The sequence below is a fragment of the Pseudopipra pipra genome, chromosome 4 (genome assembly GCF_036250125.1).
Source record: "Pseudopipra pipra isolate bDixPip1 chromosome 4, bDixPip1.hap1, whole genome shotgun sequence".
NCBI lineage: Eukaryota > Metazoa > Chordata > Aves > Passeriformes > Pipridae > Pseudopipra > Pseudopipra pipra.
The window spans coordinates 27644867-27669895 of record NC_087552.1 but is presented as its reverse complement, the minus strand read 5'-3'; the positions used below and the strand labels follow the sequence as shown (position 1 = coordinate 27669895).

The 25029-nt window shown below is 41.4% G+C and overlaps 1 protein-coding gene across 1 annotated transcript; it reads left to right on the top strand.

The window, feature by feature from the left end:
* The first annotated feature begins 4206 nt into the window (after window positions 1–4206).
* ETNPPL (ethanolamine-phosphate phospho-lyase) lies at window positions 4207–18325 on the top strand. Its single transcript, XM_064652083.1, has 13 exons — window positions 4207–4364; window positions 6171–6289; window positions 6452–6611; window positions 7484–7558; window positions 9059–9152; window positions 10136–10252; window positions 11963–12045; window positions 12552–12777; window positions 13692–13846; window positions 14546–14635; window positions 14847–14977; window positions 15861–15928; window positions 16787–18325. The coding sequence occupies exons 1-13, from the start codon at window positions 4309–4311 to the stop codon at window positions 16916–16918; spliced, it is 1506 nt and encodes a 501-aa protein (XP_064508153.1). The 5' UTR covers window positions 4207–4308; the 3' UTR covers window positions 16919–18325.
* Window positions 18326–25029: the final 6704 nt, after the last annotated feature.

The following is a 25029-nucleotide window of genomic DNA, read 5'->3' as shown; positions in this document are numbered from 1 at the left end:
AGACAAACAGAACACTCCCCATTGTTTCCCTTTCCTTCACCTCAAAAATGCAGTCACTGTGAGCACTGTGGAGTTTGACCTCCACTCTTAACTCCTGCTAATCCCCTGCTAATCCCCATAAATGTCCATTAATCTTATCTAGCTCTGTTTTAGGCTCTCCGAGGGACTAAAAATATCTTTGCTCCCTTTCCAAGATGAGGTACTTCCAGCTTAACATGCTCTGCTCTGCCAGGCTGAGTGCATTGCCCTAAGCCAGGCAGCCCTGAGCCAGGTGAAGTCCTTGCTTCAGCTGTGGCCACAATTGGCCTTATCTTGCTTCCAGTTTTCTCCTTTTTTCTGCTTTCATAGAGGATGAAATGCAGTTCTAGATGCTGCTGGAGCCGTCCTGCCAGAAAACAAACATGTATTCTGGACTGCTGCCAGAGCCAATACCCTGTGGGTTTTCCATTCAGTACTTTTACAGCCTCCCTGTTATGTTTCAGTACTATGCTCCCTCTAAAGCCAATCCTCAGTGAACCAATATCCTACAGCCTTCACATCCTACTGTACTCATGGGCCATGACTTTCCTCTGGCATTCCCTCCTATTCATATGCCTCCTTCACAATTTTGTGATGTGCCAAAGCACATGCAGGACTGCTTGTGAAATGTCTGCCACTTCTGCCTCACGTTGTTTTTCTTAATGAAGCTTTATTTAAATACTTAAAGGCCATTACTCACATGCAACTCTGGTTTGTGAACCTACTAAACCTGCTAATCCCTACCCATTTGTAATAAGGACTCTACATAGATAAAAAGTAATGGAACAGAAGTGGCTTTTTATGCCCTCATCTCACACAGCTTCACGTTGTGGTTCAATTACAATAACCACACACAAATGTTTAAAAACGAAACAAAAACCAAAACAAGGAGCTGACAAAGCATTTCATGTTCCAGCAAGTAGCAACAACTACACCCAAATAAAAAAAGAAAACAAACAAGGGAATGCGGAAACATTTAAGTCATGTTACTGCAAGCAGTCTTTCTGTCTTCACAGGGTTACTAATTTGTCCTCCCTTCCATTGGCTTCTGGGAATTTCCAGACTGAGTACTTACAGGGCCTTCTGCTTTCCCATCTCCTAGCTGCAGTAAAAAAATACAGTGCTTTTGGATTTGGAGCTTAGATGCTCCATATATATATATCTATGTATATATGCTCTTCATGTGGGGTAATTGATTCTGGTTGAGATAAATCTGATTAACACACCCTGTTAAATGACTCAGAGGTCTGCTGAACCAGTCACCACATCAGCCCACAGGCGAGTCCGTTCCCTTTTCAGCACAAATGCCAAGGATTTGGCTATCCCTGAGAAGAAGCAGACAGGTGCACTTTGTCCGTCTTTAAATTTCTGTACTGAAACAGATATTCAGTGCAGATCATTTTCCACCAACCATGGAGTGGGTTTGCTCCTCGGAATGCACCAGCAGTATTTTGTTTTTCAGGGGTACAGTAACTCCTTAGCAGGTAAGTAGGGAGCCAAAGACACCTTACTTGTATACTTTGGAGAGCTCTTAGAAATATTTACTCCTTTTCATCCCTCATACAGGAATCCAGGCTGTTACTTTCTGGTACCCTACCACGACAAAGCCCCTAAACAAGTGTGGAAAAAAAATAAAATGTTATAAAGCAAACAGAGCAGGATGGAATAAACAGCATGTTTGGAGTTTGGTGGGGTTTTTTAAAATAAAAAACAAGTATTAAAAAGAAAAATTATTTTAATAACACTATATATCATGGAGAAATATTTTTAGAATTTATGCCACAGAATTATGAGGGCAAGTGGAAGAAACTGGAGAGGTCTGAAAAAGCCAGGTGACAAGGTGCTGGAAAGGCCTGTGTCTGGGTCAGGGTCTCTGCTAATCTGAAGATTAGAGCACAGGCAGAAACCTGTGCTCTACATGTGAGACTTGGCAGGCTCGTTCCTGCTGATAGTATCAAAAGAGCATGAAAAGAGCCAAGAGAGAGGGATATTTTCTTGACTGTTAAGCCTCTTTCCACAGTTTGAAGGAACAGGGGAGCAACTTCCCCTTCTAACAAGCTACTTCACCTACGACTTCGAGTTTTCCTGATGACGTTGAATACTGCTTCAATCAATTACTAAGCTAGCTCTGCACAAGCTTGCTATTGCTAAACCTGGAACAAAAGCCATGATACAATCGGCTCGCTGCATGCTTCTGAAGGAGTAGCAGCACAGCATCTTGCGTATCCCTTAAATCTGTTTGTGGTCCAGGGTTTCTGTGTGAGCAAGACAGGGCAGGTCAGGATAAACAGCTGAGATTTTCCAGTGTTGGCATTGCCAGCAGCCCTGGAGGAGCGATAGGGCTGTGCTCGGCACTGACAGAGTGCAGGCACCAGCCCAGCGCAGGGAAACGTCTCCTGAAATGCCTTGGGACTCTCAGACTCACATGCTGCTGTTCTCTGCCTGGGTCCAGTGCATTGCTGGTACAAAGGTCCAGTATATAATGTGTACAACTTGAACTGCATCTACCCTATGCTAAATATCATTCCCCAGCTTTCAGAGATGTGGGCAAAATGAAAAAACGTTGCAGAGAGCATTCCTACAGGCTCTAGCTTTGGCTCCGTTTGGGTGTTAGCAGATCTAAATGCGTGTTCTTGAGACCCGTACATGAATCTCATCACTGCCTGTACAGTACTGCCCTAGCTGACAGTTTTGGCAACTCCCTCATGTCTTTTAAGTCTTTCTGCCAGGACAAGGCACTGAAGACAGGCAGTTGCTGTCTCTTCTGGGATATAGAGGTGTAGCTGCTGGTCCCTCCTACCACTTCTGATACATGGCTTTCTGTTGGTTGGTGAGGCAAGGTTTCCAATGCAGAATGTGAAAGCTTCAAAATTAAGACTGTCTGAGGAAGCTCAAGAAAATGACTGTATGGAAAGAAATGCTTGACTAGAGAAGCAGAAATGTGGCTTACTGGCAGACATTAAAAAAAATGTAAAAATCAGGAAGTGTGTTTCTTCCATCTCAAAATTTAGGATGACTTACTGGATACTGACCTAGAAAAAACAAGTATCATCAGCACAGGAAATTGTGAGGCTTTGCATATGCTCACTGAAAACTCTTCCAAACACAGTGCTGCAGGTGGCACAGACGAGCTACAGATGGGGTAGTAGAGACGTGGGTGAGAGTTTTGCTGCTGTCTGCCCATGCAGCTCAAGGAACAGCCTCCAGCAGGGAGAAGGTAAAGCTGAGGTGCTCCGCTAGAAGCCTTGCTGTTGATGCATCTTCATGTGATTTCTGTCCTTCTTCCTCATGTTATCATTCCCTCTTTTTCTTGTGGGCTTTGATGTCCAGTGAGATGATTATCAAGTGTAAGCATGAAGAAATGCCAAATTTAAGCAAGCCTCTTCTATATTGCTGCTGTGGTTACAAAGCAATCATAGGACTAGTTACATTTAGATGTTACCTAGACTTAAGGGTGTACCAATGCATCTGAGCACCGGACCCCTTTCTACTTATATGTATAAAAACGTGGAAAACCATAGCACTTACTACTTTGCCCCTTTGGCTTCGATGGATGTATACAAGTATGTACCTCAGCTTACTCTTCCAAACAGATTCTGGGACATAAGAAGCAGAGAAAGACATTGAATTATGACCCTACTTTTGATTAAACAGTCCGCTTTGTTCCCTTCCTCCCACACCCCTCATCTTCCCTCCCCATATGTCTGTGGCAGAGGCGCTCTGACCAACAGAGTGCCCGATGAATGTCAGGCACGGCAGGATCGCCCGTGGGAGCTGAGCGACCGCCCGTCTGTCCCGCCGCCCCCACGCATCAAGTGGATTGTTTGCGAGTTTGTGCAGGTTTGCACCCCTAGGAAAAAAACCAAACCCAAAACCAAACCAAGCCAAACCAAACCAAACAAAAACAACCAAACAACAACAAAACAATCAAACAAAACAAAAGACCCAAACCGACAACAAAAAAATCCCACCACGAAACTCCAAGGCACGGGGGCCGCCCGCGGCTGGCCCGCCTCAGCTCAACAGGAAACACGAGTCGCCCACAAGGAAAACCCAGGGGGATGGGGGGCGGCCGGGACGTCCCGTCCCGTTCCGTCCCGTCGGGGAAGGCAGGCGGGAGGGAGGCGGGGAGGAGGAGTTTGGCCGGGGCCGGCGCCGGCATAAGAGGCGGGCAACCTTCAGGCGGGCTGGGACGGACGGTGTCCTTCTGTGCCGTGCCGTGCCGTGCCGTGCCGTGCCGTGCCGTGCCGTGCCGTGCCGTGCCGTGCCGTGCCGTGCCGTGCCTGCAGGATGGAGGAGCGCTACAGCAAGGCGGAGACCCTGGCCCTGCGGAGGAAGCACATCGGGTAGGGGCGGCAGGGCCGGGAGCGGGGCAAGGGGGGAGGAGGAGGGAGGGCTCTGGTGACAGCGCCCGTCCGGACCCGCTCGGCGCTGCCCGGGGGCTGCCAGTGCTGGGCAGACCCTCTGGCCCCAGGGCAAGACCCGGCGGGGAGGGGGACACGAACACACACAGGACCTGTCAGCCCTCCGGCTTGCCAGGTCTCGGGGGTCACCTGGCACTCCCTAGGCGGGCTGCAGTAATTAAACCCCTGCACGTCAAACGCCACTTCTTCAATAGATCAAAGCGAGCAGCCAGAATGTGGTACCCAGGTGTATGTGTAAAATGAGGCTGTGCAGGTTTTTTTTTTTCTCTTTGTGAATAAACTGCATGCACCTGAAAAACAGCCGTCTCTGTTAAATGGAGCTGGGCTGTTCCTTAAGCTGAGTCTAACTGGGGGACATGCAGGAGGGCTGCCAGCAGCTGAGACCTGAGTGATAGTCTTGGTTGTGCACCTATCTCTGTATTGCAATGTTAGTTCCTCCAGAATGTGCAGCTTTAATTCTTTCTTTAGTAGGTGTTGCGAAGTGAAAAATAAGTCCAGGTCATCAAAAACAGTGTCTATTTTGCTGATTGCATCTTAAATGTGTGGCATATATAGAAAGCTCACTAAAGATTCATAACTCACTAAAGATTCATAAAAGTCATGGCCACATAAAGAGAGAACATTGACAGCTCTTTAGGGGCAGCTCACTGTTAAGGGACTCCTGCCTGTGCAAGGACTGTAGGATTGAGCTGTGCTGGGTGAACAAAAACAAACTTTCACAGGATGAACCGATACATTCTAGCATAAAAATCTTCAGTTAATAAATGGCCAATGATGATATAGTGCACTGCTTTTAAAGCATACCAGAGAAATAGCTGAAGGTGTCAGAAAATATCGATGCAACAGGGCAAGAAAGTGCAAGAAATCGCTTTCTAGGAGTCACAGGTTTTACAAATTCATAATCTCAGTACACCAAACAATAACTCCCAGGCTTACCTGGAAACAACTATGTTTATCCAAGGCCATATAGACATGGCTAAAAGTTCAGAAGACTTTCCTTCTGCTCAGTAGTATCATTCAGCATAATTACTTAGCTGACACATTCTCGGGGGGGGGGGGGGGGGAGTGTTGGGAAAGTGTTTAAAGGGTACTTTGGATAATTTTATAGGGAGCCTGAGTTTTGCTGGAAGTCAGTGTAATTTAGGTGCTTATAAAAAGTTGCTTTTAAAGATTTTATCCAAAGCATGAGATAGTGAGATTCTTAGGACCTGCTCAGCACATCTGAAAATACAGCCTTCAAGGCATCAGTGTTTTGTTCTTGACGGTGACTTCTATATGCTACAGTCATCCATTGCGTAATGAATTTTTGGCTATAGTATAAAACAGTGCTTAACAGCTTGGTTTAGTTCCAGTGAGTTATTTGGCCATAGATGTCCATAAGGCATGTAAACAAAGAGAGCTACAGCCTAGAAAGACAGCAGCACATATAAGGACCTGGAATGACATGCAGTCCATGTGCTCCTGTGAAACCAATTGCAAGTCAAGCTTTGAAAATGCCCTTATTAAAGACCTCTTTCTGTTCCCACTGTGCCTGGGGAAGTGGGGGGGGGGGGGGGTTTCACTTTCAGCAAGAGCCCCCTGCTTGACCATCACCTGAATGACTCACAAGCACTTTGCAGAGGGAGGCAGTTGTCTCCAGAGCTGCAAAAGATCAACTCCCTCAACATCCAAAGCAGGTGGAACAACAGAAAACTAAAATGGTGTTATTTTATAATTATTCTTTTTTAGGCCTTCCTGCAAAGTTTTCTTTGCCAAGGACCCTCTGAAGATCGTGCGTGCTCAGGGCCAATATATGTTTGATGAGAAAGGAGAAAAATACTTAGACTGCATCAACAACGTTGCACATGGTAAGCAGTTTAACTTGTGAGACTGCTTCCATTCTTTAATTTCTAATAGGGATCAGAACACACTTCTGCCAAGTGATGATGCTCACAGTGCTTCTCTGAACGTCCTTGTGTGGTTCAGTATCTAACTGCTTGCTAGTAATAGCTAATTATTTTCTTCTTTAGTTGGCCACAGTCATCCATATGTGATAAAGGCTGCAACAAAACAGATGGAACTGCTCAACACAAACTCCCGCTTCCTGCATGACAACCTTGTTCAGTATGCCCAGCGTCTTACAGCCACCCTGCCTGAGAAACTCTCTGTTTGCTATTTTGTTAACTCTGGGTATGTCTGAATAGTATCTTTTTTCCATTGTGACTATTTTGCTCCTCTTTGAGATCGACACTCAGGGCAGCTTGGTCTAAATCTTACTGAGTAGGACTTAGTAATATGTGACAAAAATATTTACAGTACTGGTCAAAACTTCCTTCTTATTTGCAACTATCATATTTAGTGTGGTGGCTCAAAGAAAGCAAGCCAAAACATGTAACTGGCCTGCTAAACACTAGTGGGGGTGGAAAAAAGCAAGAAAAGGAAATTAAGACTGCAAATTGGTGACCACTATGTACAGATTGGTGAATGCCATTCGTAAATTGACACATAACCTTGGAAATTAGTAGTATTCTTTAGGCAGTCTGTTAGTCTGTGATTACTTCTACTACCAGAAGAGACAACCTCTAGGGACCTGTGAGCAGAAGGGCTGCAACAGGTCAGTCTGGAAGCTTGAGTGCTCTTCCTGCGTGCAGATTTGCATTCTCTGCTGCCTGATGGTGCCAGCGCTAGGGAGGGTGGAAACATTGTGGAGTGTGGGAGATGGGGCATTACTTTTCAAGGGCTTGTGGCTGCATTGTGTTCTCAGCTGCAAAGCAGTCTCCTTTGTACCAAGAGGACGTAAATATCTAAAAACAAACCGGGGGAGGGGAATAAAGCATCTCTTTGTTTGCTGTTTATACAAAGAGCTGTTTTTTCTTTGCCCCCTTACATGGCACTTGTAGTCTCAACCTTAGCATTGTAATCTGTATAGTAACAGAGCCTGCTGTGTTGTTTTATTATGTCCATTAGTCCCATGCATCGTCTTCTGTGTCAGAATACTTCTGAAGAAGTGTAGTGAAGAAGTACTTCTTCACTATTTTGCTGCTGTATGTGTTATTATGCAGGTCTGAAGCAAATGATCTTGCTTTACGACTGGCTCGGCAGTACCGTGGGCACCAAGATGTGATCACCCTTGAAAAGTAAGTACATAGAGTACCTTATGTGAATTCAGCCAGCAACTCCTGCCGTTACTTCAGAAGCACCTTTGCAGCAACCCCCTGCTGTTTGTACTCCCCTGCCTGCTGAAAGAAAAGCTTTGTTGCTTTTGCATTAGAACAGGTCAGGAAATCCCTTTTTCACATTTGTATAAAAACAAGTTTTGAAGATCTCTGAAAAATAAGCTTGTCAATCACCCCAGAAGGTTGGTCACCCCAGAAGGTCAGTCACCTGTTAGAGGGCATTTCCCACAGACACTCCCAAAGCAATTCAGGAGATTCAATGCTGGTTTTCAACAGCAATGAGTTGTCTGGTCACTAGGCTGCTCTGGAAAAAAGTCTTCTGTTTGTCATGCTTTGGTGGACATGTTTGATTTTGCACAAATAATTATTCAGTGGTCAAGAAGAAAGATGCTGTAGCTTTGCAGTGGTGTTGCATTGATGCTCAGCTCTCCTCCAGTGAACGCAAGTATGCATACAAAATCGAGTGGCTCCAAATAGGATGCATTGAGAGGGCTGTCAGCCATAGGGAAGGTGGCCAACCATGTTTCTAGTGGGTTTTCCTATCCTAGATTCAGCTGTAGGTTTGGTTACACTGCTGTAGTGCTGGGTCTTCTTCTCAGGTTGTGATTAGAAAGTCCAGCCAGAGCAACTGCAAGAGCACATGTCTATCTGAACAGCAAAAACTTGTTTGACTCAGCTATCTCTGTTAGCCCTGTTAGCTCAGATCCCTGTTAGCCACACACTAACTTACGTGTGTGCTACTATGAGATTTTGATGTCTGATTTGGTTTGAGGTTCCCTTTAAGTTTATGGCTGAACAGAAGTGATTATTCCCTGAATGAATCTGCTACATACTTTAGGCTCAGAAGGCTCTGGTTCCTCATTTCTAAATCAAAATAACCTCAGTAGTAACCAGCTTTAGCATACTCTGCAGTATAAAGCTTTTATATTCAAACAATATCCTTATCCTTCTGCCAAACCATCTATCCTGTAGGGTCTTCAGGGCAGATATCAACGTGCTGTTGCTGCATAAGATCCTCACTTTCCAATGCAATGCACACTCTTGAGAGTCTTTGCAATGGTGTTGGGGTCTAGCTTGCAAGACTTGGGTTGGCCAGAGTGAGGCCCACAGGTTGGAAATGAAGGAGCTGGACCCACTGCTGCTAGGTAAGGCTACTAGGGCAGCCACTTTGGAGGTGGTGTGATCCAGAGGACATCATCTTGGTCTGTCCTCATGGTGGCACTTGATTTTATGCAAGCAAAAACCCTCCTGCTTCCAGTCTTGCTAGAGAGCTAAAGTCAACAGTGATTTCATACTGCCTTTGAGAGAAAGACTGGGTAAATTAAATTAAGTTCCATTCGCAAACGGTGCTACTGTTTGCAGATGCAGTCTCTGATTCTGGATTATTTATAGGCACAGCTATAAGTTTAGCTTTTCTCTCCATTTGGTAAAAATTGACTTGGATATTTAACACTCATGCAGTGCTTACCATGGCCATGTTACATCTCTGATTGACATCAGCCCCTATAAATTTAATCAGCTGGGAAAGGACTGCAAGAAGGAGTATGTGCATGTGGTAAGTGTGGTTTTTTGTAATTTTTATACCTGTTATGCAGCATATTGAATTACCCTCTTCTGGTATACATACATTTTCATTTTGTTTTGCTGATGCTAGAGTACATATGCTTAGCTGTTTTTCAGTGGAATAAATATGACAAAATTGTTTGCTTTTGGATTTCGAAGTGGGTGTTCAGCTGTGAGGCTGATTTCCTTCAAGTGCTACAATTTTTCTTAGTCACTGCATTGTATAGTTACACAATTTGATAAAATTAGCCAACATATATTGTGTTGGTTTGGCTAAAGATATGCAGGACTTCGAGTCTACTTCCAAAAACTTGAAAGGCAGACTGCATAAGTTTACATGATCTGGGTATAGGGCTTATGAGTGTCCAAGTGAGTGTGATTTTTTTCAACTTAAACTTGTATATCTTACAAAGACAATAATCTTTCTCAGCCCAGAAATGTACACCAAGCAGGTCTTTCTTATCTAGACCTCCTTGCGTTAACTGCACTGCCACAGTAGTATCCATCTTCCTATACCACTTCCTTTCTCTTGTTTACTGAACCTCTCCCAAAAGCATTTGTAGAGGCTTGAATGTCGTACAGATTTGTACCATGACTAGGATGCTGGAAGGGAAGTGACAGACTGGAAAACCCCATTCTCCAGTTGCAGAAATGGATCTCCTGTAAGAATCCGAAATAAGATGATGTATGAGGACTCATTATTGTGTCCTGAGGGAGAGGAAGGACAATCTTGAAATGTGGATGAGGTAGATGATGGCTCTTTCAACAGTTGTGTTCAGTATTGTTGAACACATCACAGGGCTACAAGGAGTTTAAATTCCTCTAAGTCTTTTTGCAGTTCTGAGCAGAAATTCAGGCTGTACTAACTCCTATTACCTATCTGTGTGAAAAGCCAATAAAGCAGAGCAGTAGAAAAAAAAGTAAATGTTTCATAGAAGGATGACCTTTTAAAAAAGAAACAACTGATCTTTTCAGGCTCCTTCTCCAGATATCTACAGAGGGAAATATAGGGAAGACCACCCAGATCCAGCAAGTGCTTATGCTGAAGAGGTGAAAAAGATTATTGAAGAAACACAGAAGAATGGACGCAAGGTGTGTGTTTCGTGCTCTAGAAATGTTGAGGCTTCATCTATTAAATGTGGCATGGGGGCATGTAACAGGCAACTAAGGACTTGTTTCTTCACTCACTTTCACAAGCTTTGCCCTCCTTTTTTTTTCTATGATGCGTTCTCTGTTCAAAATGGGCCATTTTTCTACCTGATGCTTTTATCATAGTTTTTCTAGGCATCAATGAAAGGATCAATAATACAGTTGAATATATGCAGATACAATCACAGCAGTTTAATTTCTATTGTATGCACTGAATTGGTAGATTGTAAATATCTTAGGAAAAGGTTTGAGGTCAGCTGAGAAACTACGTCACAAATTCTAGCAAGGATATATAAAAGCTTCTGGGGCATGGAGAAGATCTTGATACTACATTTCTGAGCCTGGGAGCTTAAGATAACTTTGGAGTCATATTAAAAGGTGAAACTTTTAGTCATACACAATATGACCTTGATAAAAACAGACCATTTCTGAACAGGTTTACCTAAAATGTGTGTTAATGTTTTATATGATGGCATTAGTGTGTTGAGACATGTAGGACTTGATCCAAAACCCGCTGAAGTCCCAGAAGACTTCTGTGGAGACTGGAACATGTTCCCTTCTAGACTGATAGATTTACATCACTCTTCTTTTAGTTTCTTCATTACTTTTTTTATTCTCTACTAACGCATAGTTTTTTTTTTTCTTCCCTTGTTTCCTTTCTTTTGCATATTTCTTAGGTTTTGGTGACATAGACCTGTGGCAGGACAAGTTGTGCTAAAGGCTAAGCCTCACATGCTATGGGAAGCTCCGTACTCTTTGGCCGTAGCATGCCTCTTCAAATATAGTGTATGGTTCTTTACACGTTACTGCTCGGCCTTGTTTCCAGGAAGACTGCACCAGCACAGAGACCTCTTGATGCTCAGGGAGGGGTTCAGAAGTGGTGTGGGGATGCAATCCCTTAAATAGCAGACTTATGGCTGAGACCTTGGGGTAATATCGTATCTCTGCTGCATAGACCTCTGCTGTTGACAAGAAACAAATTTTGATGTTCCAGTGTATCTGATCTGCTGCTCTTACTCTTCTTGAATTAAAATAACTTTCTTTTTCATTCCTAGCAACTGGAATTATATCATCTGTAGAATTTTTCTCCTCTTATGTCAAGTACCTCATGCTGGCATTTTACTTGTGTAGTTATTTGCATTAGGCAGGGGTGCCCAAAGACTAGCCACAGGTCATCTTACAGTTCAGCTTCTACCCACCTCTATCTGGTGTTCAGAATTGAACGAAAAAGCTGGTCACCACATATACCTGCAAGTTTTATTAACTTCTTAGGGAAAATGGCACACACTGTTGTGTGTCTCCCGTAAATTGAAATTTTTAAATAAATTTATGTAGCTCCTGGGAGCCTGCTCCAACATCCACTGACACTAGTAAGTGTTGTCAAATTCAACAGCTGTAGGACAACAGCTTAATGCCGATCCTTGTATTCCCATCAGGCTGCAAAACTGACCCTGGCTACTGCAAATCTGGGCACTCCTGATTACAGAATGAATAAATTCTTTAGCCGTAGCTGTTCTCAAGAGCCCTCAGTTGTCCAACCGGTTGCGTGACTAAATTAAGGCACATATTTAAATGTTTATTTCTAGACTGTTAGATGTCAGTGCAAAGGCCAAGTAGATGAACACAGCTCTCACATGAGTTTGTTTCTTATAGATTGCTGCCTTCATAGCTGAATCCATGCAGAGCTGTGGAGGCCAAGTAATTCCACCTGTGGGCTATTTCCAGAAAGTGGCAGAGTACGTACATCACTTCAAAAGGGCATAACTGAAAAATTAACCAACGAAATAGTTTTTTCACTGTAGGCTTATCTAATGAATTCAGCTATTAACCTCTCTTATTCTTGGCTGTGGTTCATTTCTATTTATTGAAGAGTATGATTCCACTTCCATTTTTTATGGAATATCAGCTAATTGTTTTTAGCTAGATAATTGCCATTCCTTACCTATCTTTAATTCTTAGCCACAAGTTTGATGGAAGATGTAGTTAAACCATCATAGTTATAATCCAGCAGTACCATTATAGTGCCTCTATTTTTCATCAAAATGTCAGAGGTTTTTTTTCTTAACATGTAGCTTACTAAAAATTTTATAGCTATAAAACAGCTACAGCTGTGTTCTTTCTTTTTTCCTTAACCTGGTCTCACACTGGAGAATTTCTGTGATACAGACTCCTTTGTCCTTGATTGCCTATCCAAGACATGTACTGCAGCACTAACCTTTCAAGCTATTCTGTTTGGTTTTAGGTACGTGCGTGCAGCGGGTGGAGTGTTCATAGCTGATGAGGTCCAGGTTGGCTTTGGCAGAGTTGGGAAGCATTTTTGGGCATTCCAGCTGCAAGGCGAAGACTTTGTACCTGACATTGTCACCATGGGAAAGCCCATTGGCAATGGACACCCTATGTCTTGTGTGGTCACAACAAGGGAAATTGCTGAAAGTTTTGGTGCTTCTGGATTGGAGTATTTCAATACAGTAAGTTCATAAGTGAAGCTTTGCCCTTTTTTTACCTTTTGGCCTGCATTTAGCAGCTAGAAGTTGCTCGGGTGATTCAACTAACACCTGCATCCATCACTGCATCACATTACTAAGAGCTCAAGTCAACCACAGTCTAATATCTAAAAGCAAGTAGAGAGGCTTTAAAATGTGTTCTGTATCTAAAAGCAAGTAGAGAGGCTTTAAAATGTGTTCTGTATCAAGTGGTAGATCGTCATATGGACCAGCACTAACTCTCTGGCAAGTAATGCATCTCAGGTCACATCCATACAGATAAATTCTTCCTTGTGCCTCTTTCCCTCTCCCCCCTTTGAAATGTTGACAATGTAAAATTTCATTTTCTTGCATAGGCTCAGTGCTGGTAGAGCTCATGCCCTGGCAGACCTTGCTCTGCAGCTGACATCTAACAAAACAGTGACCCTTTACCAGGAAACATTTCATCTGCATGCATGCCACAGTGGTGCAGCTTTCTTCCTGTTTACTGAGCCCTCTTTCTGTTCCTGTGACTCAGCCTTCTTCTCAGCTACCATTGATCCCCCTGCTTTTAATGGAGTTTATACCCTCCAGTTCAAGAAATATTGGATCTATCACCCACTGCCCTTCCCAGGAGCATTTTGCCTCCACATGCAATCAGCTGAACGTTTCAGCCCTTGAAGTCTTCAAATTACTGAGACCCGAAGTGGAGGAAGAGGGAGCCCCTCCCTTGCCCAAACTGTGGGGGATGATGTTCCACAGCCTGAATGGCACAAAATCCCCACCTTTTCAAGCTTTCCTCATGAGCATGCCAACCAGGAGAGGGCAAGTGAATCTGGATAGACACAGATGTATGTTTTGTTTTGATGGGTTTTGTTTTCGATGATGGATTTTGTTTTCCTGTTTGTCCTTGCTATCAGTTTGGAGGCAATCCAGTGTCTTGTGCTATTGGAATGGCTGTGCTGGATGTAATAGAAAAAGAAGATCTCCAAGGAAATGCTACACGTGTAGGAAATTATCTCCTGGAGTTGCTGGCTGAGCAAAAGAAGAAACATCCCTTAGTGGGAGACATCAGGTAGGTGTGTTACAGCAATGTCAGAGAAGAAAATAACTCTGCTAGGAAAAACAACGAGTTTGGAGTGAGTGGAACACAAAACCACTATGTCATGATTTTGCTACACCTCGTTTTTAAAATGGACTATCCGAAACTTAGGTATAAGCATAACCACTAGAAAAGCTCTGGGAGAGTAGGATAAAGAGCCATGTGCCTCAGACAACCCAGTTGTCAGCACACTGTTGAGATGATGCAGACCTTGTTCAAATCTATGGTCAATTTCCTTGGGAGATGTTACTGTGGATTTTCTTCATCTCATGTTACTACTACTGATTTTTTTTTACTACCACTGGGTTTTTTGTGGGGAAGAGGTTGGGTTGTGGGGTTTGTATGCTTCTTGGTTTTCCTTATTTGTCTTCCACAGCTCCCTGGCTTTGCAGGATAAGAGAGAAAGAAAATTATTCTATCATTCTTAACTGGCCATGTAACCTTAATGAGACAGTTAAATTTATTTATCCAGGAATATCTGTTATCTCATTTGATTGTGTGAAGTAGCCAAAATGTAACCAAAGAGAAAGTTTCCTCTTTCATGCTCCTTTCCCTATTTGCACTCCAGGGAAGGGAACTGCAGTTGTTAGAAACAGGTATTACATTTTCAGCAGAAGGCTTGGGTTACTGATACTGGATTTCACTTGTCTGTACTTTTTTTCTCTACTCCAGGGGTGTTGGATTGTTTGTTGGAGTGGATCTGGTGAAAGATCAACAAAAGCGAACACCAGCCACAGCTGAAGCCCTTCATCTTATTTACAAGTAAATAGTTTTTTAAGACTATGTGCAGTGTTCAAACCCTTCTAATATTCTCCAGCAGTTAGTCATTGATTTCAGTTTAAATTTGTGTAGTTTTTGATAACATAGTACTAGAAAAAGAAAACTTTCAAAATCTGTCTCAGACTGCGGTGTGTGACAGGACAAAATATAGTTTTATATCCATGTCTGACACAGATGTTTCCTCTTTCCACAGACTCAAAGAGCGTCAAATCCTTCTTAGTGCAGATGGACCCTACAGAAATATTCTAAAATTTAAACCACCAATGTGTTTCACAATGGAAGATGCAAAACATGCAGTGGAGACAATTGATGTACTTCTTACAGGTATGTGTGCTTTAGGGCTCAAAGGAATATTCTTCTTTGTTCCTTTTCCCATGACCCCTTAAAAACACCAGGCGCCATAACCTAGGCCATTACATGCAAGGAACAGTAATAAACTGTGTTTCTTACCATTTGTCCAAACTGCTGTTCATAATGCAATTATTATAAATAAACAAAAAGCTCCATATGTACTTAATCCAAACTTTAAGCAAAATCCTGTTCTTAATCCTTTCTCTCACAGACTCAGTGCTATTACTCATTTCTGGTCACATATGCTGTATGTTAAGGAGTGCATATATTAATTCAGCACAGGCCTGAAACACACTGCAGAAACACTGGTGTAACTTTCCATAATGTCCTCTATTTTTTTCTTTTTGTGTTTTTTTTAACTGGCATACTGCAACATGATTGTCTCATTGAAATTAGCCTGAAGGTTTTCAGGCTCTATTTATCTTTTACCTGGGGATGAATCCAGGGGGAAGTAATATCTGGTGTGCTATTAGCATAAGGATTCTCAAAGTCCATTCTACATTAGATGCTTCCATCTTCTGAAATTTTAACAGCTGGAGTTAAACTACCATGAACCTGCTGGACAAAGGCAGAATTCCACTTCGAAAGGTCTATTTGATACCCCATGCCACAGTCAAGTTGCTAATTGTATTCTTTTCTCTAACCCCCCCGCCCCCCAAGCTACACAGTCCTGATAGATTCATCACATTGCCTAGAAAAATGATTTAGAAAGTATTCATCATTCTTCAGTTATTCTTCTTGTGATAAATTCCCAGAGGAATAGCTGATTTTTTTACTTCAGCCAGCTATTAAATTGACTGTGTGCTTACTTACCCCCAGTTCTTTTAAATTTAATTATTTTATTACTTTTTTTCAGAAATTGAAGAGGCCACTGAAATGAAGACAGAAAATAACACATCTACAAATATACAGTGTAAAAGAAAAGTATGTTTTAATTTTTTTTTTTAACTCTTATTCAGATAGGTGCTTGCAAAGCAAGTATAAATTACTTTGGTAGAGCATGACTTAATTTTTGGTAGCGTGAGTGACTCTGCGCCTTGAAACTGATCTCAGAACATAACTCGCTACTAGAAACCTGAGAGGATTGTCTCACTGGGGCAAATCTAAAAAGAGCTGAGTAATACAGACCTACAATGAGAAACATGCTACAGGCGAGCCCCTTGCCTTATCTGCCTGTGTGCAAATAAGACCAACCAGACTTTGAGCTGCACAAAGTCATGAGCAGAGCAGTCAGCAGTTGCTAGTTCTAGGTATTACATGCTACTGATGGATATTTGGCTTTCTAAGCAAGCCTTCAGCCTGGAAGGTGTCCAAGTTTTCAGACAGTTCCAAGGATTTTGTTTCCACTGTAGCTCTTTGAGTATGAATGACTGACATGCATCCAAATTAGGACTTCTTAGGTTGCAGCCTCAGCTTTGGATAAATCACATATAATTTCTCACACCTTTGAAAACATGTCACCCTCTTTATAGGAAAGCTTGCTAAACTGTCCCTTGGTGGGTTTTCCAGTGGAGGTGAGAAAGCAATAGCTCAGCTGTCTAGGGATGTAGTAATTATGCAGAGACCCAATCAATTATTGGTTATATATCTAGATATTACCGGATTTAGAGTGCAAGCCTCCTCTTACAGTCATTTTTACACATTCAGTTCAATTTCTTTCAAAACTAAGATGTTGTGCCAGTAACACAGAGTCAGGCAGAGCTATCTAATGGGAATCAAGTCCAATGGTTGCCTAGTGGAAAACATGCACATGCCTCCACTGATTTTTCCTTCCTGTTTCAGACAGCTGAAGAGACTTCTCAACCAGAAGGTGCAAATGAAAGCACTGGTCACATGAATGGAGCTGCCTGCAGACAAGAAAATGGGATTTATTCGAAAAAACGCTCGCTGCCAAGTAAAAGAATAAGAACATGAAGAGGCAAAGTTTCTTCATTCAATTTGAATTTGTGTCAGTCTTGCTTTTGAGATGAAGAGTGCAATAGTCCGAGTCTTAGGATCTGTTTGAAGCCTAGTCATGCCTTCCATAAACTGTCTGAATTCCTATTAGCTTCAGTAGGTTTAAAATACCTTTTCAGATACATGACAACTGTGCCATGTGGTTTGAAATCTAGGTTTGCCAGAACAGACAAGTCATAAAAAAATACCATGGTGCCAATGGCAGGCTTGATACAGGTACACAAACTCAGTGAAAACTGCAGATTTACCCATATTATCCAGAACCTGATTTGCTTAACCACCATAAAGCAGATGCCAATCTTATTAAGTTTAAAAATGTATGCTTAACGTGCTATTTTTACATTATTTTAAATTTCAATATGTAATATTGAGATGTTAATTACTTTCCATGTTTTAATGGCTGAATTCACTTAACAATTGCTTGAGAAAGAAATCGTTATTATCTTCCAGTGTAACTTAGGTCCTATGGACCATATTCCCAGCTGATGTAATTTAGAGTAGCTTTGCTAATGTCGACAATGCTCTATTAAGAGTCTACCACTCTGTAGGTAGAGACACGATGTCTATGCAAGGCATTCTCACCATAAATTCAAAGAGAATGAAGAGCCTAATTTTCTATGAATAAAGCAACTTTTATAGATAACTATTTATATAGAGTAAGATTTTATGATTTTTTTCCCAGAAGTTTATAGGTTGAACCCTATTAGCCCATAAAAGAAGCAAGTAGAGTACATACAATTTCAGATACATTGATTGATTGAATTTAACCTAAAGGTCTCTCATTTTAGTTGTTTTGACAGTCAGGGGAATTGCTGCCTGATCCTGTCGAAGCAGTGCTGTTCCTTTTTGTCAGTGGTGATGAAAAGTCACATACCAGTTGCATGGGATCCTGACAAATAAATGGCTATGCTAACATTGGATAGATTACTAAAATGAGAGGACCACTGCATTAACCATGTATGCAACCACTGCCTATTCGTGCTGCAGATACTTTGACTTGCCTCCTTGTCAGTGTTAAATTTCAATGAAAGCACAAAAGCCCTGCTTCCCTTTCTTAATACATGCACAACTCCATGCTATAGAGGACATGAGGGGCTTTAAAAATAGTTTGTACTTCAGAAAAAAATAAAAAATGTATTTATTTCCTCTACAATTTTAATACTCTCAATTCTGCTCTTTCCTAATTGCTGCTAGTGATCTTACTGATATGACTGCAAATTGAGCACCTTACCTATTTTCACAATTTGCTACATTATTATTGACGTTTCTGGTGTAACATCTTCCACCATCCTCAAGCTGACTTATTTTCTGTTTCATGATGCTTGAATAATTCTTCCAAAAAAATAAATCTCTTGTTTATAATTATGATGTCCTCTGCAAAGAGGTGTGTTTTTTTTTTGTTTTAATTTTATTCTTCAGTAACACCTATTTGATGAGGGAAGTAACTTCAGTTTTGGCTGGAGGTTGTCTCCAGTTCTCCAAAGCAGAACTGATTAGGCTGTGTTTCCCTGAGGCCCTCAGCTCTTGGCAGCTCTTACCCTCCAAGCCAGATGTTGCCTCAGCTGCTATAATTCAGCCCTGCTAACCTTTCACCAGGAAGGACACTGAAATGAAATGAAACTATACAAGGTCTTTTCCAAAATGAAACTACACAAGGAAATAAGTCAACCTAATTTGGTATGTCCAAAGGCACAGCTTAGATCACTCCCTGTGTGGAGTGCCACTACTTACATTATACCTCATCCACTGTGTGCAGCAGCAGCATGCACTTTCAAGCAAGCCAATATTTGTGTGATTTATCGAAAGTCTTAAGCTAAGAGGCACAGAGCTCAGCAGTATGTCCTATGACACTGACTGTTGTGGCAGGTCATTAATATTTTATTTTCAAAAATATGTCAAAGAACTAGATGTAAAAATTAGACTAAATCTGGTGTGGGTGTGCGGGGGTGTGTGTATCTGAAGTTTGCAAACTCATAAACACAAGAGGTCTGTGCCTCTTTACTTCTACCTGTACCTGTGTCTTGCTTCTGCACATGCTCAAAATATTTGGAACAACCATTGCTCCAATTCACCAGTGTTTTTAACCCAGCTTCTGCTTCACAAGTCAGGAAGCTCTCTACCTCTTGGTTCTGCTCATTTTGCAAGGTGCAAGTTACGTAGAGCTAAATCTCCTAGTTTCATTAAACAAGAGAGGATATCACTCCTACGAGACACACTGAAAAAAGCCACTATCATTTAAATGGAGGAACCAATCCAACAGTTACCAGGAGTTGAACTAGACCTACTAGACTTACTATTACTATACCAATATTCCCACAGTATCTCACAGTCCACACGCAAGATTAAGCACAATCACTACTGTGAAGGGCTTACTTTTTAGAAGAGCCTGACTAAGAGATCAGAGAACAGAAGCAGAAATTATTAAGACTAAACACGGAGAGTACAGTTCCAGTCAGCTGAACTGATCAAATAGATTCCCTCCACTAAACAGGAAAGGGTTTTTCTACCCCCCTTCCAACTCTGTTTTCCTTTTTCTTCTTTCTACCTCTCCTATCCTGACTGTGCAATTCCTGGTTTTAGCCATATGTTTCAACATCCACACTAGCCCTTACAATCATCAGACACCTCCATAAGCCAGTTCAATTCACTAAACTTTGTGTAAACAAAAATAAGACTGTGCTTTCTGCAAGGCTCATGAACAGCCTCATGTGGGAGTAAGAGATAGTGGAGTGAAGGAAAGGCAGGACTCCATCTCAAGTTGGTATCACACACTGGAGTTAGTTACGTGTATCTTAACTCTAACTCATTCTACTGGAAGGTGAAACAAGGTAATTTAATTGTATTCTCATAGTTTACCACTGTTTCCATCACTTTTATATTGCATGTTTATGACTTTTAAGCAAACAGACAGGTTAGAACAAAGGATGAGGACGGTGCTTGCGGCAAATACTGATGAAAGTGTGACACTGAGTGTGAATCCACTGCCACTTAGTTCCCCTACATAAAAGCAAGCAGGACTGAGGGTGCATGGAGTTGGAAAGCTGTGCCTTAGACAGCACTGTTCTGGAGAGAAGAATTGGCATCAAAAGTTGCCATGTCAGCACAACACCACAGAACTGGCAGGTAAACAGATTATACCTTAACTCCACACAACACTGCAACAGGACTACTTTGAACAGAAGAATTATGCAGGAGTATTATATATTGTCTGATTTTTAGATGAATGGTTTCTTAGAGATACAACAGCCTCCTATCAGATAATACATTTATAATCTTCACAACTGTTAAGCTTGGTGGCTAGGAACTAACAGACAGCCCCAACACACGAAGTCCAGAAGAAAGTCCACACACACATCCAGAAGAAGCAAATTCTGATTATATCTGGTAAAATAAGGGAGGTAAATGAAGGGGACCAAAGGACAAGTCTGAAAAACTTATTTTACATGTGTCATTGCAATTCACTAGGCATTTCTGTTAAAAAAAAAATAAAGCTGAGACAAAAATTCATTTTTAACATGATAAAAGTCTGGGTCAAAATTGTGACTGGGCCTGGGGCAGCACTTTCAGCACCAACATACGAAAAAAAGACCTAGAAAAAGAAGTCAAAAACACCCATCAGAAAATTATATCTAAGTGGAGAAGGTTCTTTAAATGCCTCTTGCAAAATGGGACACAAGAATGCATACAAGCATCTCTTGGATAGCAAGCTCCCAGTGCTGCAGATACTCTAAGCTAAGAGCTGAAAACAACAGAACATGTTAAAGAAGCTGCAAGTGGCAATATACTAGAGAAGACCAAGTAAGGAATTGGGATGTCAGTGAAATAGTATTCATTATACTGTATGGTTATGTACGGGGTATACACATATCAGCATATTGTATCTGCATGTTCAACCTACCTCTATGGGCTTTTTCTCCATTTAATAAAATAACTTGGAAAAAACCAAATTACTTAGACTTGCAACCAGGGCAAATTAGCTCACAGCAGCAGAAAAGTTAGTTTAATTTTCCAGGTTTCTCAATGATGACTTAAGCAGGTGTTCTAGTAATGTTTCTTTTCAACCTGGACCTGGCCTGTGCTGCTGGCAGCCAAGCTCTGCCAGAAGGATTATGCAAGGGAAGACAAGGCCAAATGACCATGACGGGATTTCCCTATCTCTGCTATCCATACACATTTGTATTTTCCCACCTGGAATATTTGATTTTCAGCTTCCAGAGCCGCAGGCTGTCTTACAAAGTCCATGAGAAACAACTCTACGGAGGAAGAATCATGTTGATATTTCATAAGGAAAGACATTTGGCCCTAAATGAAAACTCTAAATACAAAGCACCAAAAGTTTAAAGCCTTCACTGAGCTCACAGCTCAAGATCAATCTGCACTAAGCAAAACAGTCTCCAGTCTCTCCCACCCCTGCTCATAGCCATTCATGTGTCTTAGGGTGAACACTGCTCCAATATCACAATGACATACATTTACAACAATATCAAATTTAAAAAAAAATAAATTAAAGGAAGCAGAAGGGGAAAAACATGAAGAAATGTGTTTTGGCACAGCATTGAAGTTTACTAAAAGTCTTTAATAATCAACAAGGCAGAAAATCCTGGGGTTGCATGAAAACCTGGAAAAGGATTCCTGGCTTAAGCTTAGCTATTCATTCATTATACAGCTCAAAGACTGACATCATCCTTATGTCTCTATTTACTTCCACATATAAAAGCAGCTGTAATAACCTTTGTTATGGTTTGTAAAGGTTAATCACCTTATCAGGAACAATACCAATTATATAGGACTGCAAGTCCCCAAGTGCAGTTAGCTCAATTTTGGAGTTATTTTGCTTTATTAATTACTTGCCTCTGGTTTTGTCAGGGAATAAACCCCTATGATGGGCAGTACAAAGTCAGAGATTGATTATGTGAAATATCAGAAAGCAATGAAGAGACACAGCCACAGGACCACAGGGAAGGAAGCAGTCTGGCTAGCATCTCCCAGGAAGCTTAAATATCTGTAAATACATTTTCAGTTGGTACAAGACACTTCTTTAAACAAATAGAAGGCTTTTGGTATCCATTCCTTAGTTTCTTCATTCTAGTCCCAAAATAAGGCATGAAAGCAGTTCATCTGAAAAATACGCTGCTAACACGCTCCAGTGCCTTGCTCTTGCGAACAAAGGTTTCTGTTCACAGTACTTGTAATCAGCTCTCAATTAAGCTAGCTTTATTCTATTGCTTATTAGGCAAGACACAGATCTTATAAATCATAAATAAATTAGACTATAAGGACAGACTATATGTTGACATTCAGCTTTGAAGAAGAAATTTGAATACAGACGAGATCTACAAGTCTCTGTGAGACAAGACCAGATTCCCTTCCCTTCCATTATGCATCTATGCAAAAATAATCACAAAACTTAATGCTGCTTTCTTAACTCTCAGTGAAATGAAGACACTGTTATAGATGGAAAAATGCTAGTAGAAAAACAATTACTTCCAGTGAAAGCTAGATTTGATGTAACAAAGTTTTTTCTGACATAGATGTGTAAATATAACAAATACCTACAAGTAAGGACTGCAACTTCATTCTTTTATCTAAAGGGTTTTATACTACTTCCCAGTTCACAAGAGAGGTTGGAGAGATACCTGCGAGTACCATATAAAACCATTTGCCTACAAATGCTTGCTTGCTTCATATGAAGTTCAGAAGACTTTTCCTTCGTGTCCCTAATTACTTTTTTGTTGCGTCCTAATGAGACTCCTGTTCTCCTTTTACTACACCTAACCTACACCATAAATCTTTTCCCAGTTTGTATTTGAGAGCACGGGGATGGGACACACTGGAAAGCATGCTAAGAGAGCACTTTGTATTGCAAGCATTCCCTCCCCCAAGTACAGTCAAAGCATCTTTCAGGTGCTGCTGGGTACCCATCTCCAGGCATATTTCTGTTCATTTTATTTTGTCTTCCAGAATTCATAAAGTTATCAAACATCTTTTTCCTCCTTGTCCCCTCAAAGGTTTGCCAGCTACTGACAATACTGCCCTCTGTATAATCTTGCTATTTTACATTCCAGAAGAACAGTCTAGGAGAACAAATAGCAGCTGTTTATACTAGCATTTCTTCTATAAATATTATTTGTGCATGTACATTATGCATATAGGAGTAGGTGTATATACATACATCCATATATATATATATATATATATATATATACAAACACATACAGAAACATGTATACAGACATGTTCCAAAGCAATTTCTCTGTAAAGCAATCTCTTTATGCTCAATAAATGTAATATGAAACAGAAAGAATCTCCATTTGACATATTTTTGAGATTAATAAAATAAATTCTATGAAGGGAGGGGGCTTAGGTAGAGATTAGTAGTTGCAGGTGAACCCTTTAAGAATACTTCAACATACTGTCATCATGGGAAAAGACATTTCCACAGGCAGCAAAGAAAAGGAAAAGCCAGTAAGATATCTGCAGGCCACTGCTGGAAAAGAAGGAAACACCTTCTAAGTACAAATCCTGAAAAAAACAGAGATTTAAAAGTGTGGTTGACAAATTAGACTACATTTACAAAAAAAAAATCCCCTCATTTATGATCCCGGGTCTTGATTTTATGTCATTCTTCAAATTGAGTAAATCTTTTCACCAAAACATGTTATATGGATTAACCTGGTTTAGCTATAGGTTTAATACTGTTAGAAATGGGTTTTGTGGAAAACCTTGTAACCACAAAATGCATTAGAGACCGTTGAAACATTAAATGCCTAGAGAATGCTTGTAAAAAAAATAGCCATGCTTCTTCAACTGTACACAGAGGAAAATTGTCAAAAGCTACAACCACTTTGTGACCTTACGTGCCTTTCTCACGACAGGGCTGGATACCCTGCTAAATCCTGGCAGCACGGTGTCTTAGGCATCAGTCTCTTGAGCTTTCCTGAGGTACAGTTGCTCTGCTCTGGGTCTGAGTGTGGGATCGTAAGTCTCTGCACCTGCTATGATGCTACAGGTTGCACAGAGTTAAGATATCCATAATCCCACTGCTCAGAATGTCTGAGGCCACATGGATTATCTAGCTTTCTGAAAACAAAATACCTTTTCAACATGTAAAACTACAGCACCTACAGGAATATTGACCAAAAGGCATAGCATCTCCAAAATTGCCTAGATAAAAAGCATCTTTCTTCTCACCTTTCCTCTCACATTTCCACCTTCCCCTCCACCAAAAAAAAAAAAAAGGTGTCTGGAGAGGAAGAGTCACAACTGGCTTTCCTTATCTCCTTTCTCCAAGTCCATTCATAGGCTGCCCCCCCTCCTGCTTTGTTTCAGGTCAGACTTCTAAGCTGATTGCTAGGAGCTGAAAAGCAAAGGTGGCAGCTCTAGCATGTCCGCTAACAATCCCCTTGTGCTTGTTGAATGGTGAATTACCTCAAGACAGGCCATTCTTTCTTTCCTGTTTTTCCAGACTGGTTTCTATTCAATTAAAAGCATTATACTTACACAATAAACAACCCAAAGGCCTGCACAAATACAGCATTCACTTTTGCAAAATTATTCATCAGTCACACCTGCATTTTCTACCACTGTATTTTTTGCCTTTTTGAGACAAATACTGCTTCATTTGGAATGTCTCCTTGCAAAGCAAACACAGTTTCTGGCTCCTGTTGAACACAGCTTGCAGCAGGCTGCTCAGGGGGAAGGTTCTGGCACAAAGGCACAGAGAGAAGATCACGCACAGGAGAAAGTGGTGACACATTCCAGCCCATGGGCACCAGGTCATCTTAAGCAAGAGGTAAATGGGGACTACAAACAAGGAAGCAGAAGAATCATGCGACTTTAAGCACCTTCTAAGTGCATAACAAAAGGACAGATGGGAAAAATCTCCTCCAGCCAATGGAGCATGTAGCAATGCCAGTGTATTTTCATACTATGCAAATGCCTATCTGAAGGTTAATACAATTCAGCTCCTAATATGGACTTGCCAAGGGCCTTAGAGCAACAGCATTGCCTCATCTCAGACCCAAGAGTCTCTCCCAGTGGGTATGCGGTGATGACTTTCTTGAACTGCT